This window comes from Eubalaena glacialis, chromosome 1, assembly GCF_028564815.1.
Source record: "Eubalaena glacialis isolate mEubGla1 chromosome 1, mEubGla1.1.hap2.+ XY, whole genome shotgun sequence".
NCBI lineage: Eukaryota > Metazoa > Chordata > Mammalia > Artiodactyla > Balaenidae > Eubalaena > Eubalaena glacialis.
This window is the reverse complement of record NC_083716.1, coordinates 4,509,093-4,527,496: the sequence shown is the minus strand read 5'-3', so window position 1 is coordinate 4,527,496 and position 18,404 is coordinate 4,509,093. Positions and strand designations below refer to the sequence as shown.

Here is an 18,404-nt window from a genome sequence, read left to right as displayed (position 1 = left end):
GGGCCTCCGCTCTGCACCCAGGCCTGTTGCCGGTCTCCACCCCCATCCCCATCCCCTCCTTCCCCCAAGACTCCCAGACATAAAACTCAAGGAATTCTCTGATAGGGTATCACTTGGTGTATCGGTCAGGGTTCTTCAGAGAAACAGGATCCATAAGATATATAACTATATCTATATTTATTATGAGGAATTGGCTCACATGATTGCAGAGGCTGGTAAGTCCAAAATCTGCAGAGCCCATGTGCCAGTCTTCCTATGGAAACTGCCAGTCTTCAGTTTCCGTCTGAAGACTGTCAGGCTGCTGTAGAAACAGAAGGAGTGATGCCCCACTTGGAAGGCAGTCAGGCAGGAAGAATTCCCTCTTACTCACGGGAGGCTCCAGCTTTTTGTTCTATTCGGACCTTCAACTGATTGGATGTGGCCCAACCCACAGTGCAGAGGGCAATCTGCTTTTCTCAGAATACCCACTCAAATGCTGGATCTCATCCAAATGGCCTCGCTATAGAAATACCCAGGTTATTCAGATATATTGACCAAATATCTGGGCATTTTGTGGCCAGTCAAGTTGACATATGAAATTAAGCATCACAACTTACTCATTACAAACCTTCAGGAAAACAAAAATTATCAACTTCCCTCCGAAAAAAGTTGGCCAAGGTGATTAGAGTTGACACCATTCAGCCTGGGGTCAAGAGTTCAATCCCCATCCAGCCGGAGGGCTTTACGTGATTTCCTAACCCTGGACAAACATCCTAAAGGCCCTAAGAGCAGGGACAAGTGAGGCTCCCTGCTGACCTAAGCCCCCAGCTAGGAGAGCCCTTCTAGGCTCCCGACCATCTTTTGCACTGAGCAGCACCCTCTTCGCATTGAAACCCCAGAGAAATTCAAAACCACAGAAGAGAAAGACCAGAAGCCCCAGCAAACAGAAACCGCGCTCGTCATGCTGCCTCGTTTCAAGCCGGCCCTCTGGGAGCCAGGTCATTGGCGGAGCACTGCAGCCTGGGATGCTCGGGACATTGCTTCCCTGGGATGGGCAGAGAGGAGCTGGCCTCTGCTGGCCCAGTGCCCAACACCTGCAGGAACATTTAACAAAACATCCAACTAGGCAGAGCATCCTCTGCCCAAAAAGTAGGGAAGAAACGCTGCAGCTGTGTGAATGCACCTGCAGATGGCGCTGTGGTCACCGTCAGGGTGACGGGCTCCCCACTCCTGGGTTCACTTAAAAATAAAATGCTTGGCTGATAATTGGCTGTGGCTGTCAGGTGTCCTTACAGGAAGCGGGACAGTTGTATGACCTGGTGCCCACCAGAACGAATGTGAAAGTCACCTGCTGCAGCCTCTGCATGCTTGGCAGTGGCTGCTGGTCACTTCCAAGAGGGAAATCATCTGGCTCAGGGCCCCTGTTATGTGAGTAGATGGGCTCCTGTGGCCTAGAATTCCGGAGGACACCTGACCGACCGTGTGAGGTGCCCTTTGAAACTTCATCTGTTCCCACAAAGAAGGATGAAGCATCATTTGGGACGATCACAGCACTTTGCCAGTGTGTTCCAAAATAACCGGAAATCATTTCGTTTGCTCACCGAACAAAATGTATTAAATAATCATCAGGAGACATTATTTTACACAAGTAGTTGAAGGTAAATATCTATAAATTGTATAGCAAAATGTTATCGTCCAGATTATATGAAGGATTCCTAAACATTAACAAGAAACAAAAAAAGACAGTAGGAAAATGGTAAAAAATTTGATCAGGCAAAATATGAATATCTAATTAAGTATGTTTGTGAATCATGAAAAGATGCCTAACCGTCTAGAAATTAGGGAAATGCAAATTTAAATGGTATTATTTTACTTATCGGATTGACAGAAATTAAAAGAATTACTAATATCTGGGAGAAATAGGCTCCATCGTACACTCTAGGTGAGTGTAGAAGGCGGAAACATTGGAGGTTGGCAATTTGCAGTTTCTATTACAGTTTAATGTGTGTGGACAGAATACAAAGGGTCCACTTCCAGGAGCTCGCCTACAGAAACCCTTGTGAGATACACAAAGATGTCGACATGAGCTGTAGAATTGTAGGTAACAGCCAAAAAGTTGGAAACAACCTAAGTGTCCATCCAAATCTTGGTTTATGCAAAAAGTGGAAATTCAAGGGGCAGTTAAACAAAATGAAGAGGCTCCTGTGTGCTGACACTGAAACTCTCCAAGACAGACGAACCAACGAGAAAGGCAAGTCTCAGAGCTGCCAGATACCGTATTTCATCTGTTTTTTTTTCCCCCACATTTCACATCACTGTATCCTGAAGTGTGCCGTAATATCTTTTTTCCTTTCTTAGTGGTTCATAAAGTAATAGCACATCTTACGATCCGTGGAGTCTTAGATGTGATGAGAGAGTAGTTAGGACTCCAGTTATCAGCGAACCTGTAGGTTTATGAATGTAAATGTGTAGGGAAAATGTCAGGGCAGATACACCCCACGAGTTTAACAGCGTGTAACTCTGGGAACAAGAAGGGATGTCTCTTGCCCGTGACTGTTTTGTGTTCGGTCTGAACATTTTGCAGCAGGCCTGGACCCCTGTGTTGCTCCTGTAGACCAGAACCCAGCAAAACGCGCAAGGTACAGGGTGGGAGCAGCCTTGTAAAGCGCCCTCTGCTTGTAAACAGCGGGTCCTGCTGGGACCTTGCCCCCCCCCCCCGCCCCCAACCAGAACACAGCTGCTCTGCCACCTTCTTCCCCTCCCTCCTCTTCTCTCCCACCCCTGCCCCAACGCTTCCCTCCCCCAGGGACCCCCAAGGCAGAGCAGGTCTGCATTGGAGGAACATCATCCAGTGCCCCCCTTACTACAAGAGGGGACCCCAGAAGGGGGGTCCCTTTGTCAAGGCCTTACACAGAACTCTTTAGGGCTGAGGGGGGGAACCAAGGGGCCTCCCCACCCACTGCTGCCCACCCTCACCTCACAGGGCCGTCCAGCACAGCGGGCGATCCGCACAAGTTTAAGTGTGCAGGTGCATGACTGAGGTCAGAACTCACACGGCAGCCCCCGACTTTCAAATTCCAGGACCAGATTCCGTGTAAGCCGACACACACGTGTGCACACTTCTCAGGCGTGCATCTGCATAAATTTGCATGAACATCCATACGCACCTGACTTGGAGCATTGGCTGCATAGAATTGGAGGAGATTTGGGGAGAAGGCTGCTCCCAGTGGACCACCAGGGTACTTACCTCCAGGAGAGCCCCCCTCTGCTCCCCAACCCTGATCCTCAGCCCCACCCAGTCTGAGTCACATCAGCGTGAAATGAAAACAGAAAGAGACTCGAATTTCCTCTTAGTCATCACCCTGACTTCCCTTCGGGAGCCCACTGGTGCCCGGGAACGCAGCTCAGCCTGCAGAGCGTTTTTCTGACCCACGTTGGTTTTCAAAATTGTATTTGGGTTGAATTGCTTACCAATATTTAAAAATCAGATAATTTTTACGTAAAAATATAGATTTCTTCCTTCGGTAAATTGGAAGAACTGAGCATGCCCCGTGCACCTCTCCTTGGCCCCCGTGGGCTGGGGCTAAGACACGGCCAGCCCCGCAGACAGGGCATGGACACCCCGCCAGTTGCCTGAGCCCCACGGGGCCTGCTCGTCCTTGGCTGTTCCCGCCTGACCTCTGTCTTCCAGAACAGAGGCGGCTGCTGACAACTGACAGAGACCCTGAGCAGGGAAACCCATTTGTCCCTGTGGCCCATCGCTTCTGTCCGGGTGCATGGCCCCTTTCGGGGGGCCTTGGGTCATTCAGCCCCGCTCCTTGAGGATGTGCCGTGGAATTGCCCACGTCTGTAACTGCAGCCTTGACTCCGGGCAGCATGAGAGTGGAGGCTGGACCCTGGAGCCCCTGGCGGCCCCAGGGGTGGGCTGTCTGTGATCCCGGCAGGCCTGCACGCTCAGCTAGGCCCATCCCGCCCTCGGGCCTATGAGCTGGCGCGTCAGTCACTGCCAGGGTTAAGCTGAGCAAATGCAGAAGCGGGGAGTTCAACAGAAGGGACGCCCCGGGAGATTAGAAGGGCACCTGCCGGGCTCTGCGGCTGCATCCGGACGGGCAGGGATGGAGCTGAGGGGCGGTTATGAAGCAGACAGGCCCTCTCTGGGGCTGGGCCCAGCTCTGCCCCTTGGTAGCAGGCGTCTCCCCCATCAGTCTGGGCTTGAGCTGCTCCAAGGCCCTGGCAGGGTTCGGGGGTGCTCCAAGGAGCTGCAGGCAGGGAGGCCACAGGCAGGTCAGCTCCCAGGGTCGGGGAGGAGCCTCTGGAGCGGGAGGGGCTCCCGAGGAGGGACTAAGCAGGGCGCTCAGCCTGGCACCCCCGCCTCCCAGTGCAGCCACAGTGGTCTGTGAGCATCGCTAGCTCAGATGGGAGGGGCCTTGGGGCAGCCTGGAACGAGGGCGTCTCGTAGGTCGGCCAGGTTTACGGTGGCTGAGGTCACCTCGTCACCACTGTCCTCAGCGTGTAATACTTCTGCGTCTAGCATCGCTCAGGTCGGGAACAGTCCTTCGTTTATTAGGAGCGTAAGCACGGACCACCCACAGCGTGCCGGCGTCGGCACAGGGCCCAGGCGGGGAGCTCCCGGCCCAGGGGTGAGAGGCCCGTCACACCTTTGGGATACGTGGGGAGGGGAGCAAGACGGGGGGCTGCGGGGCTGTGGAGCCCCCGCTGGGCTCAGGGGCCCCGCTGGTACTTCTGTGACTCAAAGTGATGACGGTCCAGTCGTGCCTTCCAGGGGCTTCCACTGAAACAGGGGTGAAGGCGGGCCCCCCCGGGCCTGTTCACCCCAGGAGAAAAGGGCCTGTGCTAAAGGCACACAGAGCCCCTCTGGGATCCGCTGGAGGGGAGCTGAGTGGGCTTCGTGGGCGAGGGGCCTTTGAGGTCCTCCTTGGCGAGCGAGGACACTTTGGTGAGGAGGGGGCAGCAGGACAGTCTGAGGAGACAGGAGCTGAGTCAGAGCACTGGGGGAGGGGTGGAGTCTGAGGGTGGCGGCCAGGCCACCAGAGCCCCCTGGAATTCGGGCTTGCGTGCCAGGCCCTGGGCAGCCACAGGGTGGCCACGTTGGGTCCAGGGATGTGGGCCCTTCTGGTCCAGGAAAGACAGATGAAAGGGGAGCGCGGGTGGTGCCTGGGCACCAGCTTTCCTCTGGGCGGGTGAGGTCGGGAGCTCACGGCTCTGGGAGGCTGGGTCACCACGCGACCACGGGCCACTGTCCTGGGACAGAGCAGCAGGGCATCTGCACTCCCACCCTCCTCCACCTCCCGTTAGGGGCAGGGACAGGTGCCCCGGGACCTGGGGAAACAGGTCACACGGGGGTCTGGGCCTTCACTGCCCAGCAGCAGGGGGCCTTGGACACGTCAGGTCATCAGACCCTCAGCTCAGGTTCTTCCTGCTGTCAACGCTGCTCATCTAAGTAGAGGGGCCTTTGTGGACCCAATGGACCAGGATGGTGGACTGAGTTGCAAACTGTAAAGTAGGGTTCTGGTATCCAGGAAGAAGGGCAGATGAAGGAGGGAGTTTGCAAACTGTAAAGTGGGGTTCTGGTGTCCAGGAAGAAGGGCAGATGAAGGAGGGAGTTTGCAAACTGTAAAATGGGGTTCTGGTGTCCGGGAAGAAGGGTTGAGAGGGAGTGACTACTTTGCAAACTGTAAAGTGAGGTCTTGGTGTCCAGGAAGAAGGACTGTTGAGGAAGGGTGTTTGCCAACCGTGAGGTCTGGTGTTAGGAACCTTTCCTTGCCCAGCCCCCGCTTTCCCTCGTGCCTCGAGTCCCGATGGGGACCTGCTTCTGTCCCCCAGGCCCTCCGGCCCCCGGCGCGCCGCAGCCCCTGCTGGCCTGGCTGCTGCTGCCCCTGCTGCTCTGCCTGCTCCTCGCGGCCTACGTCTTCAGGTAGGAGTGTCGGGGCGCTGACTCACCCAGACCTGCTGGGGAGGAAATGATGCGCGAGGCTGTGGCTGCAGATGAGCCGGCGGGGGCTGGCCGGGTGGCAGAGGGCAGAGCGGGGGCGGGGCCGAGGGGCCAGGGCAGTGGCCCAGCCATGAGCGGCAGGGACAGCTTCTCCCGGCTCACCTGGTGGGTATCCCCGGGGCTCTGGGCTCTCGGCAAGCTCCCTGTGCTGACACCTAACGCGTCTGTGTCTCTCAGGTTCAGGAAGCAGAGGAAGGCGGTGGTCAGCTCCAACGACAAGAAGATGCCAAACGGAATCCTAGAAGAGCAAGGTAGGGGGATGGGCCGGGCCGGGCCCGGCCGGGCCGGGCCTGGGGGGGGGGGGGCGGGTGCCGTGCCTTCCTAACACCTTAACACTTAAATGATGAACTCCTCCGGCTTTGCGACTTTCATCTGGCTTTACCTGGTATCATGCCGTCCTTTATAACCGGAGTTTCCCGGTTTCAGAACTTGTGTCATTTTCTCTCCGGTGTGAAACAGACGTTTGAGGCATTTCAGTTTGTGGCTTTGGGGGAGACACTGTTCATATCCTGTCGTTTTTCCAGGATTTCAACATATAACATTTATCAGTAAGTCTTAGATCGTCCTAAGATGAGACAGGTGGGCTCATAATTTACAGTTCTCGAAAGGGCCCCCCAGGAATGCGCAGTTTTCCGATCAGCTACAAGAAGGGGATTGATGTACCAACGTGCTTAGCAGGGAGGCTCAGGGTAGCTCAGGGGGAATTTCCTACCTTTCTTTGAGGTTCCAAATTCAGCTACAAACTTGTAAATTCTGCTTACAAAGGCACATTGGTTTTCTTCCCACGCGTTGAGATGTTCAAGAAAGGTATGTGAGGCAGAGGCTGTTAAAAATATTTTTCACACCAGTGACTACAACTTCCTCAGTCAGCTTGCTGCCTGATTGTCCCGTGGTTTGGGGGAGCAGGGGTGCCGTCAGACTTCAGATGAATTACAAAACCGACCCGGCACACGACAAAGAATATCAGCAGCAAAGGACCCCAGCCAGACCCGGGAGGGCAGTTTTGCCGTGCTGGGGGACCCGTGACCCTGGTACCATGATGACACGTGGCCTCCAGGCGCCACCTTCCTGCCCCCTTCTCCCTGCCCTGCATGTCCCAACAGCCCGGATGGGAGGAAGAGGTTGGGACTGGTTAGGCGGCTTGCTCATCCTAGAGTGTCTGTCTCAGGAGGAATGAGCCCTGGAGGGAGTTCTTGGCTGGCCTTCAGAACAGCTCTGCAGGTGGGGACAGGCCCTTCTGCAAAGTAGTGTTGACCTTGTCGAGAACAGCAGCTCATTCCCTAGGAAGAGAAGCACATGCCAGGATGTCGCTTGCTGTCTCACTCTGAATTTGTGAAAGCGGCTTGTCCGGGGGACACCCTTGAAGTCTGGCCCTTCTCCTTTTCAGTGCCGCCAGCCCCTCCCCACTCCGAAAAAAAAAACAAAACAGCAGTGGTTTCTCTTATTTCTCTTGGAGCTTATGGGGCTTGAGTAACCAGGACTAGTTGTTACAAAGAAGACAAGGCTGCGGGAGAGTTGTACCGGAACTGATTCCCAGCCTGTTACCAATTTGCGCCCAGAAACCTATCGTTATTCTGCTGCATTTCAAACCTGGACAGTTGAGCTGGAGTGTGAAGCCACCTGAATCCCTTGTGGAAGGAGCAGGGCCTGGAGGGAAGGAGAGGTGGCTGGGTGGGTGAGTGAGCTGGGAAGAGGAGGCATCTCTGGTTGGTAAGAGCAGGGGACACCAGCCAGAGGGGCGTCCGTCTGTCACTATGAGTGATCAGCGTGTGTTAAAAGAGACAGACTGGGCTTCCCTGGTGGCGCAGTGGTTGAGAGTCTGCCTGCCAATGCAGGGGACACAGGTTCGAGCCCTGGTCTGGGAAGATCCCACGTACCGCGGAGCAACAAAGCCCGTGAGCCACAACTACTGAGCCTGCGCATCTGGAGCCTGTGCTCTGCAACAAGAGAGGCCGCGATAGTGAGAGGCCCGCGCACCGCGATGAAGAGTGGCCCCCGCTCGCCGCAACTAGAGAAAGCCCGCGCACAGAAACGAAGACCCGACATAGCCAAAAAGAAATAAATAAATTAATTTTTTAAAAAAATCTTTAAAAAAAAAAAAGAGACAGATCTTGCATTCAGCTGCTCATGATCTGAGACGACCACCCCCCTCCAGCTGTGTCATTTCCCCAGGAACGTTGTCTGTCTGTCTGGTTAATGTCACCCATCTGGGAATATGGCTTAATAAGCCCTGTATTTCTGTTGATCCCACAGAGCAGCAAAGGGTGATGCTTCTCAGCAGGTCCCCCTCGGGGCCCAAGAAGTACTTGCCTATCCCCGTGGGGCACCTGGAAGAGGAGATCCGGGTCCGGTCGGCGGATGACTGCAAGAGGTTTCGGGAGGAGTTCAATGTGAGTTTGGGGCCCCTCTTTCTTGTCACTTGGAAGGGCGCTGGGACATGGGATGTTGTGTTTCAGGATAAATTAGCCCAAAGGCTCAGAATGCTTGCATCCATTGAGACACTGTCCCAAAAACGGGGTTCCAGGGAAGCCTGGTTTCTGCCGTGATGACCCTCATTCCCATTTATAAGGTGAGATGGTCGAGGAAGAGGTTCAGAACCTCCTTCCAGCTCAGACACCCCGAGTGCCATGTTCTAAAATCAGGTGTGACGAAAACACTGTTATCTCGATAATGTGCAAGACCAGGGCCTGAGTGGACCACAGGATAACAATTTCACGCTGAGAGCAAAGGAGCCCCCAGACCATCCTGCACAAGATCAACTAAACAGTTGAGGGACTGCCTTGAGGGGACACTAGCTCTGCCTGGACAGCCCTTTGATTCTGCCCAAGTCATTGTGTTCATCCTGCTACCGCTGTTTTGGATGAACTTAGTGATGGCAACAGCTAAGATGAATGTGACGAACTGGTCCAGCCCGGTGGTAGCAAACCGATCCTACTAACTATCAACAAAAATGCAAATGTACATTAATGACACCTCCCCTTGTGTTGCTAATTTTTTAATTTAATGTCCCATGAATTGTGTATCTGCTAGATAGATAGACGGATAGATGATAGATAGATAGATAGATAGATAGATAGGTAGACAGATAGTTATAGATGCTTGGATGCACAGGCAGACAGACAGACACACCAGGAAGTGTTGTCTCGGATTTGGCTGTCCAGTGTTTATCCCTGATCGTGTTTTGAGTCTTCTTTTATGCATCTTCCTCATATCGTATATAGCCGTGCGCTGGTGTTGAGCTTGAAAGAGGACGGGTTTCCAGCAGGGGGGCCACCTGGTCCTGGCCCTGCCTGTGGCACCGCAGCCCCACCTGGCCCATCAGTTCATCTCCTGGAAGCCACAGCTTCCATCATCTGTGAAGGGGCGGGGGTGGGAGGATGCCTTAATGACCTCACAGGTCAAATATGAGGCTCTGACTTGGTAAACAGCAAAGAGTTGTACCATTGTGACATCTAAAGACAGCATGACTCCTGCTGCAGACAAGTGACTTTTCATCCAGCAGCAACCCACGAGGGCACAGCGGGGTGATGGCGCATTTAGACCCGTGCTTTTGTTTATTTTTTAACACAAGCTTCACCTGCCTTTATCTTGCTTCCTTTTAATTGTTTCCAAATGTATCCCCTTTTTTGAGAAATTAGGTCATAGTGAAAGACAGCTCCAAGCAGTATTGTTTTGCAGTCTCTCAGCCTGACGAGAGAAGTTAATTCTCCATTTTCAAAATGACTATCCAAGTTGGCAGCTACAGGACCATTTCCCCCACGTCCATTCTTGTCCTATTTCCTCTTGTACTTGTGTTTCTCCACGTGGAGGCTGGTGACTGGCCTTGCCGAGGGAGAGCTGAGTCAGAACTCGCTGGCTGTGCCACCATCTCAAAAGCGAGGGCCCGGGAAGAGGGTCGGGCAGGTAAGGCACTTGTCCCAGGTGCAAAATTTAAGGGGGCACCAAAACACTCTGTCATCTGGATAAATTCTATTTTCATGCAGCTTTTAAAAATAATCAAAATTAATGCAAGCAATCCATGATGAACAAAACAGCACAACTGTAAATAAAGACAGGGTCACTCTGGTGTTTCCTGTTGCCCCAGGTTCCGGCATGGCTTACCACCACACTGTTGCTGATCCTGACGTTATTTAAAAGTTTGATATTTTGGTTATCATGGATTTTTTTTTTTTTTTTTTTTTGCATTTAGATTTTTTTAGATGTTGAATTTGAATGTGATTTTTCTTGATTCCTGGGTTTTGGGGTACTCCTTTCAGTTTTGCAACCAAAGCAAGTGCCTTGCTCTGCTCTCCCCACCCCTGCCACTGAGCAGCCTTCCCAGCTGCCCTCCTGCCCACGGCCTCCACTCAGGGAAGGGCCGGGAGAGAGGGTCGAGGGGTCGAGTCCAGCAGCATGGAGCCTGGTCCTGGCTCCAGGGGACCCAGGGCAGCTGCACGTCCCCCTCTGGACCCCAGTTTGCTCCTCTCTCAAGTGAAGGGCAGGCTCTACTGAGAGCATCGCAGCTGCCATGACCAGCCCGCTCTTGGCTCCATTGGTGGACACGCTTGAGATGGGCCCTCGATCCTCTTCCTCCTCTTTTCTCACCCTCTGTCCTGAGCTCCTCTCCCAGAAACTGTGCAGGGAGACGGATGAGCCTCAAAGTAGTCGAGCCAAATGAGTTGGGACTTGTGTGTATGGCCAGTGGAAGCTGCCGTGAACTTGATGAAGTAAAAGAGGGCCTGGCACTGGGATCCGTTCAGTGGGATGATCAAGGCGTGGATGCTGGAGATGGGCGGCCTGGGCGCCTGCCCCAGATTTGCTTCTTACCAGCCTGGAGGGCTCGGGCGACATGCTTAACGTCTGCCTCAGTGTCCTCGTCTATGAAATGAGGCCCTCCCAGCCCCCATGCGAGTGTCTTAACACGTGAAAGAGGTAAGGTGTGTGCCCAGCTCAGCCCGGCGTCCGCACGAGGGGAGTCTGAGCTGCCGTCCTTCTCAGGACGACTTCTCCACCCACAATGGTAGAACGCTGACCTAGCAAAGTCTGTTCCAGGCTCCCGGTTAAGTCCCTGCAGGTGAGGAAAAGCACCCCCCCAGACAGCTTCTTCCACGAGCCTCTGTCCCAGCAGGTTATTTTAAGCCCAGTGCCTAAAGATGTCACCTGAAACAAACAAACCAACAAACCCTCTTTAGCCAATTTACGTAACCGGACAATCAATCACAAGGTAGTTATCAGCCAATTGCTCCCTGCACGGCTCACTCGGGGCGCTGCAGGGGTTACCCAGCTATGGCAGACCGCACCCGCCCCAGAGCTCTCTTATTAGCCCTGTGCCTTTGGAGCAGCTCAGACATGACTGACGGCAGGAGAAAGTGCTGGCCTGCTCTGTGTGGGCGGTCATTCTGTGTGCTTGGACATGGGGTATAAGTCCGGGGCGCAGAGCACTTCGCCTCCACTGTGAACTTCTGTGCTGCCCGCCCACGGAGTCAGGATCATCACCCCATCTCCGTGTTCCGCTCTCCGGTCGCTGCCGGGGCCACACGGCTGGGGGTGGCAGAGCCGGGTCCATCCTTACCACTCAGACCCCTCCAGCCACTCCTTCACCTTCCTCACCTTCAGAGGAAGAGGGAGGCTTCTTGGTTTTGTTTTGTTTTTTTAATTTATTAGTTTTAATAGAGCATTTTTTAGAGCAGATTTAGGTTTACAGACAAATGGTGCAGAAAGTACCAAGTTCCCATATACCCCATCTTTCCCTGCACCGTTTCCCCAGCGATTAACGTCTTGCCTGAGCGTGTTGCACTCGTCACAGCTGATGAGCCAGCATTGACTCGTTACTACAAACTAAAGTCCGGGTTAGGGGTCCAGTGCTGCACATCCTGTGGGTTTTGACAAACGCACATCATGCATCCCCCACGATGGTCTCAGGCCTCATTTTTATTTTCAGTGCTGGGGTCAGAAAAGTTTTGGGGTGAAAAAGAGAAGGCTCTAGAGTGTTGCTACAAATTTCACGTTGAGGTTTGATCAAGAAACTCAGTGTTAAGACAGCTCGATGAAGAGCCAAGAGCTCCGGGCGGAGGGGGCGCTGGTCTGGCAGAGAACTGCCCGCCAGCCTTGCCCAGGTGCCCGCCGGGCTGGCCTCCACACTGGCCCTGGCAGAGCCTCTGCCTGTGGCCACTGGGTGTGGTGGGGAAAGAGGACATGGCTGGCCGGGGCTGGGTCTGTGATGGAGAAACCCCCGACCCGGGAGAAGGGGGCTCTGGGCCCCCGTGGGCTGCAGACCCGACTCGGGGCCTTGGCTTTGATCCCAGGCTGTGCCTCAGTCTCCTGGGCACTTACAGCCGGACGCAGGGAAGCCCTTGCTTGTCCCTACACTTAAGGAAGCGAGTGCCCTTCTCGTGGTCCAGGTGCCAGCTCCAGGTGCCCTCCCACGGCCTGCTACGTGCTAGCCAGGTGACTCTGGACAATTCTGCAGCCACCCTGGGGTTCTCTTTCCTCATCTGCAAAACAGGAGTGATCCTAGTGTCACCTGATAATAGGTAAGCTGTGAAGGCAGGTGACCCAGCTCCTCCCTCAGTGCCTGGCACATCGTAAACACTCGATGGATATTAACCCCAGTGACCCCTGGTTCATCTGACTGTCAAGCTGAATGTTGAAGGTTGTGATTTGGGGGTTCAGAAGGCTCTTTCCCACTGTGCACTTCGAGGAGCCCCCCTGAGCATGGAGCCCCCCCGAGCATGGAGCCCCCCCAGCAGCGAGCAAACAGGAAGACAGTTGGCGCTAACAAGAGCCGAGGGCCTCTGAGTAGTGGAAAGAACTAGAAGTCAGGACGCTGGGCTGACACCCGCTGTGCCACACGTCAGCTCTAGGGGCCTAGCTGAGCCCCTATACTCATTTTCCTCCTCTAAGACAAAGGGAGGGTTAGGGCGGTGCGTGCAGGTCCCCTGGGGAAGTGGGTAGCTGCTGTGCGGGCCTGGGGTGGCCTGAGGTCTGCATTTTCAAGGAGCCCCCAGCTGCGCCTGTCCCACTGGTCCTCAGAGCACACCAAGTCCTCAGCAGGTGAGGGCTCGAGGATGGTCCTTCACCATCACTCTCCTCGTCCTTCAGCCCAGCATCTGGGTCCTTGCTCCCGGGTCAGAGCTCTGCTGTGGCCAGTTCCTACGTACTTGTGCAGGGCCTGCTCTGGACCAATATTGTGAGTCCTGGGGGTTTGGTGGCCATGCACGGGCCAGCCCCTGCCTTAATGCACTTCGGGGTCGAGCTGTGGGTCATCATGTTATCTGCACCTCCGCTGGCCCCACTAGACGGCGGGCCCAAGGGGAGGCGGGCCTGTGTCTCCATCACATCTCTGCCCGGTGCCGGCCCAGCGCCTGAGGCAGAGACTTCCACAGGCAGGAGCAGAGAGACGGGCCCAGCACTGGAGGTGCTCAGAGACCAGATTTCTTGATTCCTGCGCTCCGTAGGGAGGTGACGGAAACACGGTGTTGGATTCCTCACGTTTAGTGCTGACCCTGCGTTTTCTTCTAGTCACTGCCGTCTGGACACATACAAGGAACTTTTGAACTGGCCAATAAAGAAGAAAACAGAGAAAAAAACAGATATCCCAACATCCTTCCCAGTAAGATTTTACTTTTTTTGCGTGATGAGTGGCATTTTGACTAAACTCAGCCTTGCCTTGCAGCTACTGGAGACCCTGCCTGTGCAGGCAGCAGGTGCTCGGGGGCTTGGAGATCAGGGCCTGGGTCAGCGCAGCGGCTCAGCCTTCGCAACAGGGAGTCTAGGTGTCTGTCTCCCACCCAGGACTTGGGTAACCTGTGTCGCTCCGGGTCTGGCTGCCAAGCCTGTGTTCACTGTGCTGCCTGGTCTATTTGCCCAAGAGGGGTGCCCCTTGCAGCGGCTGGCAGGGCTCCTCCTATGGACCCAAACCGTGCCTGGGTCTCGGGCAGCTGGTGGCCCTGGGCATCTCCCGTCTTGGACGCAGTGCTCTTGCCACCAGCAACAAGGCTCCTGTACCAAGTACAGAAGTGACAGAATAAGAGAGCTGTGTGACATTGGCAGCTTTGTGGGAAGGCTTAGAAGTAACTGGATCTTTACCATCACAGCTAAAGGTGGCCATGGGCTGGGGAGGGTGGCCTCCAGGGGGTGGGGGGCCGGGGACCAGACACATCTGTCCAGGGGCGTTGCTGGATGGGCTGCGCCTTGGCCTCGGTGCCAAGACAGTCCCCCAGAGTTCCAAGCTGCCTTTGTAGAAGCTGGCCCGGGAGGTTTGCGACGTCCTTCCTCCATCCTGGACCCTCCTGTTGGCTTTGCCGTCGGGCTAACAGAAGGGCAGCCTCAAAAAACTCCAGGGAGTTCACGTTTGAACCCCAAACCAAGGCCTACCCCGTTCCAGGGAACCTCCCTTCTCAGGCGGTGCCTCCGTGGGATGGAGCACGCTGGCCCGTGCTGGCCCGCAGCATGTCGGCTCTTGGTTGCATTTTTAGGGTTAGAATTGAGCCCGCCTGCTCTGTAGGTAGGAGAAGCTGTGGTCCGCCTCATCTCTGTGGTCTCTGGATTATCAGCCCTTGATAGAGGAGACGCTGTGGTCCGCCTCATCTCTGTGGTCTCTGGATTATCAGCCCTTGATAGAAACAATTCTTTCCCATTTTGCTGCATAGGATTCATTTGTGGTTTTGTTTGTTTGTTTATTTGTTTGGTTTTTTTTTGTTTTTTTGTGGGTTTTTTCTGCAGAGCCCACCATGAGCCTGGGTCAACTAAAACCAGAGAAATTAACTTAAGTAGTCTTCTATCCAACACATATTTGCAGAGGCAGCCAAGGGGGCACCAGGGAGACGGGTCAGGAGGCCACTGTGGTCACACAGCCGAGCTGAGAGGGTGGCTTGGACCAGGGTCAGGTTCTGGACACACTGCAAGGATCATGTTGAGAGGACTTGCTGTTAGATTGGGTGAGGCTTATCGGAGGCAAGTTTCGCGGCTTGAATAGCTCAAGGGAAAGGAAAACCATGCAGGAGGTTGGGGATCTTTGGAATGTTTTTTGTCGAATAAAAATCAGGATATTTGAAAGTTAGCATCTAGTATTAGTTGAATTAACTAGCTTAATTAATTACTTCATGCATTGACTGCAGAACGTACGTGTGGAGGACCCACTCAGCGCCAAGCCCTTTCCTAGGTTCCTGGCCTGCATTCCTCTCCTTATCACTCACTGAACACTGTATCTTTTAAAACTAACGATTACATTGTTAATTAAGAGTAGTTTTGGTGGGAGCTCAACCGGGCGGAATTAGCGGCCAGGTGTAGGAATTACCTGCACCCACCACTGCTCCCAGATGTGATGGCCGGGGGAGTGGGCACCGCCTCCCCGGAGGATCACCAACGGGGACCAGCAGGACCTGGTCCGGCACAGCATCTCTAAGCCGTGTCCTCTAGCTCGTACTATGGAAGTGAGTTGGCCTTTCCTGCATGTATGAAAATGTGGGTCCTGCCTCAGGCCCTCCTGGCCCAGGAGTGCCACGTCAGAGGTAATTGAGGGTGCTGGCCATCCCCACGGGCCCGCGGGAACTCTGCCAGGATGTGAGTGTTTCATGTTGGTGGGAGGATGAGTTTACGGAACAGTGGCCTGGAGATACTCGGGGTGGGCCCTGGAGATGGCCAGCTAGGTGGCATCTGGCGTTTGGCATCAGCCAGACACAGGAGAAGCGTATCTGATTAAACTGAGCAGTTGGCCAGAGATGCCCTGGGGCAGCTGGATCACGGGGATATCGTGCAGGGGGCTCCCAGGCCTGCTCCCCCCACCCCAAGGCTGGGAGACCCTGCTCTTACTCAAGGTGGGGTCAGGGTCAAGGGGCAGGGGCCCAAGGCCCTGAGTCCGGTACACCTTCCCTGCCCCTCCCCCTCTTCCCCAAGCAGAGATTGGCTGTAAATGTATCAGACTTACGAGATGCCCCTGGGACAGGAGCCTGGTCCTGGATGTGGCTCTAGGGAGCTCTGAGGACAGAGGTCAAGATGCCGGGTGTGTTGACAGGCTGGATGTTCCAAGGCCTCCATGGCCGGTAGCAAGAGAGCGTCCTCTTTTCTGGAAAAAAGCGCCAACACCTGGTAATTTTAGGAAATAGTGTTTTGAAAGAGAAGTGTGACTTTTTAGAGTAAAAAGACAGGAAGCTCTTAGAACTACAAGATGCTAAATCTAACTAGAACACTATTTTTTACCCCCTGCTTTCTATAGCTGTCTTCAAAAGGGTAAATTGGTCCAAATTATGTTCAACTAGCTTTATACGTGTTCAGCCAGAGCTATTTCTGCCTCAGGGCCGTCAGCCCTTGAGCAGGAGGGTCTCATGGCCGAGCCTCTGTGGGCTGTGAGTTTGAGGTTGGACACCCTGACCGCCCTGTGTGGGCCGTGACTGACCCTGAGAGCCGCACTGGCCTGTGCTTGCTGGCAGCAGTGGTACAGCGTCCACACAGCAGGTGTCTGAGGCCACCCGCTCGCAGTCAACCCAGCTTCCTTCCATGTAAATGGGAGACGTACAACCTGTGACTAGGAGGGGACAAAGCAGGGACCAGGACGCGGAACTATTCAATAATTAATGCAGTAAATACATATGAAGTACCCACCATGCGCTGTGCCCAGCGCAGCATAATAAACACAGAAGCAGCTGGATCCCCGGGCCCCGGGCCGAGTCTGGGCATCCTTCATATTTCTACTCCTGGGAGCGGCCGGCCGCTTACACACCAGCGGGGAGACCCAGGGCCGGGGCCACACCACCTGTAGGGACCCATGAAACCGTCTAATTTCTTCTTGAATCAGAAGAAAATATATACCTAATCCAGCCTGGTTCACACTCATCTTTTTTTTTTTTTAATAAATTTATTTATTTATTTTATTTATTTTTGGCTGTGCTGGGTGTTTGTTGCTGCGCACAGACTTTCTCTAGTTGCGGCGAGCGGGAGCTACTCTTGGTTGTGGTGCGCGGGCTTCTCATTGCGGTGACTTCTCTTGTTGCGGAGCACGGGCTCTAGGTGCGCGGGCTTCGGTAGTTGCGGCTTGCGGGCTCTAGAGCGCAGGCTCAGTAGTTGTGGCGCACGGGCTTAGTTGCTCTGCGGCATGTGGGATCTTCCCGGACCAGGGCTCGAACCCGTGCCCCCTGCATTGGCAGGCGGATTCTTAACCACTGCGCCACCAGGGAAGCCCCTCACACTCATCTTTATACCAACTACTAATACAGTTGTAAAGTAAAATGTGTAATTTTTTTTTTTTTGGAGAAAGGGGCCCCTGAAGGCAGAAGTGACGTGGACCCACGTAGGTCACATAGGGCCCCGGTTGAACACTCCTCCACATGTGTGTACACACAAATACATACCACAAGCATACACATACCCACCACAAACACACATATGCACCACACTCACATAAATACAACACACATTACACACACTGTATACAAGACACACCACTATACACCCCACAAGTACACACACACCACACACATACACAGTCACACACAGCCCTCCCTGGTCGGCCCTCCCACACTGGAAAACCGCTTGTACCACAGGCCGGAATCTTCCAGGTGGTGGCCCATCCTGCCCAGTCGGTCCGTGTGAGTCTGGCTGACCTTCCTGCCCTGGGGCAGAGCTGAGCGTGAGGACCGGGGTCTGGAGTCCCAAACCCCGGAGCCTGGTGTCCATGTGTCCAGAGGCAGAGCTGTGCTCCCCCTGGAAAGCCTGGAAGAGTGGACCCCGGAAGTGGTCCTGAGGGCACCCGCACTGGTCAGTACTGGGGCCCGATTTGGGGTTCGGAGAATATTGCCATCACACTGTAGGGGTCCCGCACGTTCTGCTGTGTCTACGTGATGGTTCAGTTGGTCGACTCCTGGACCCTGAAATTCTTACCTGTCATCATCCCACAGGTTGTATTGAGCTCCTGTTTGGGGCCTGGCTTGTCCTCAGTGCTGAGGTACAACAGGTGCATCCCCGGCCTCAGGACACTGAGCATCTCGTGGGAATGTTTAAGGAGAATGTCCCTTCTGTCCCGTGATCGCCATGGTTATGTGCTTTGTAGTGTTTAATACTGTGCGTGTGATTCCCTTGTCCTAATGTCATGGTTTTTGTGTTGGGTTTTTTTGCAGATGACCATTCCAGGGTGATTTTAAGCGAAGTGGACGGAACCCCATGTTCAGACTACATCAATGCTTCATACATAGATGTAAGTACGCCCAGCCCCCCACCCAGCATGACACTCACGCCTGGACCATTGGGGGTTGAGTGTAAATCATGGCCATTGGGCACTTTCTTCTCCGGGGCCACAAATGTAAATTGTCACAGCTTTCCTGAGCACAGTGGCCACACTGGTCACAGCACAGAGAGCATGAAAGTGCTGGGCCTTTTGAATTAACACCTGTGTCGGGGATTTGTTCTTAAGATGCAGATAAGCCCAAAGGATGTCCAT

The 18,404-nt window shown here is 54.2% G+C and overlaps 1 protein-coding gene across 5 annotated transcripts in view; it reads left to right on the top strand.

Moving 5' to 3' along the window:
* PTPRE (protein tyrosine phosphatase receptor type E) overlaps window positions 1–18,404 on the top strand; it is a 161,641-nt gene that overhangs the window by 121,576 nt on the left and 21,661 nt on the right. For 3 of the 5 annotated variants that reach the window (XM_061192077.1, XM_061192057.1, XM_061192067.1), the window contains 5 exons: window positions 5,824–5,914; window positions 6,170–6,243; window positions 8,246–8,382; window positions 13,493–13,583; window positions 18,085–18,161. In XM_061192077.1, the coding sequence (XP_061048060.1) occupies window positions 5,824–5,914; window positions 6,170–6,243; window positions 8,246–8,382; window positions 13,493–13,583; window positions 18,085–18,161 (470 nt within the window). Of the gene's footprint in view, window positions 1–5,823; window positions 5,915–6,062; window positions 6,098–6,169; window positions 6,244–8,245; window positions 8,383–13,492; window positions 13,584–18,084; window positions 18,162–18,404 lie in introns of those variants that run through there. The other 2 variants (XM_061192087.1, XM_061192095.1) reach the window with 2 other exon arrangements.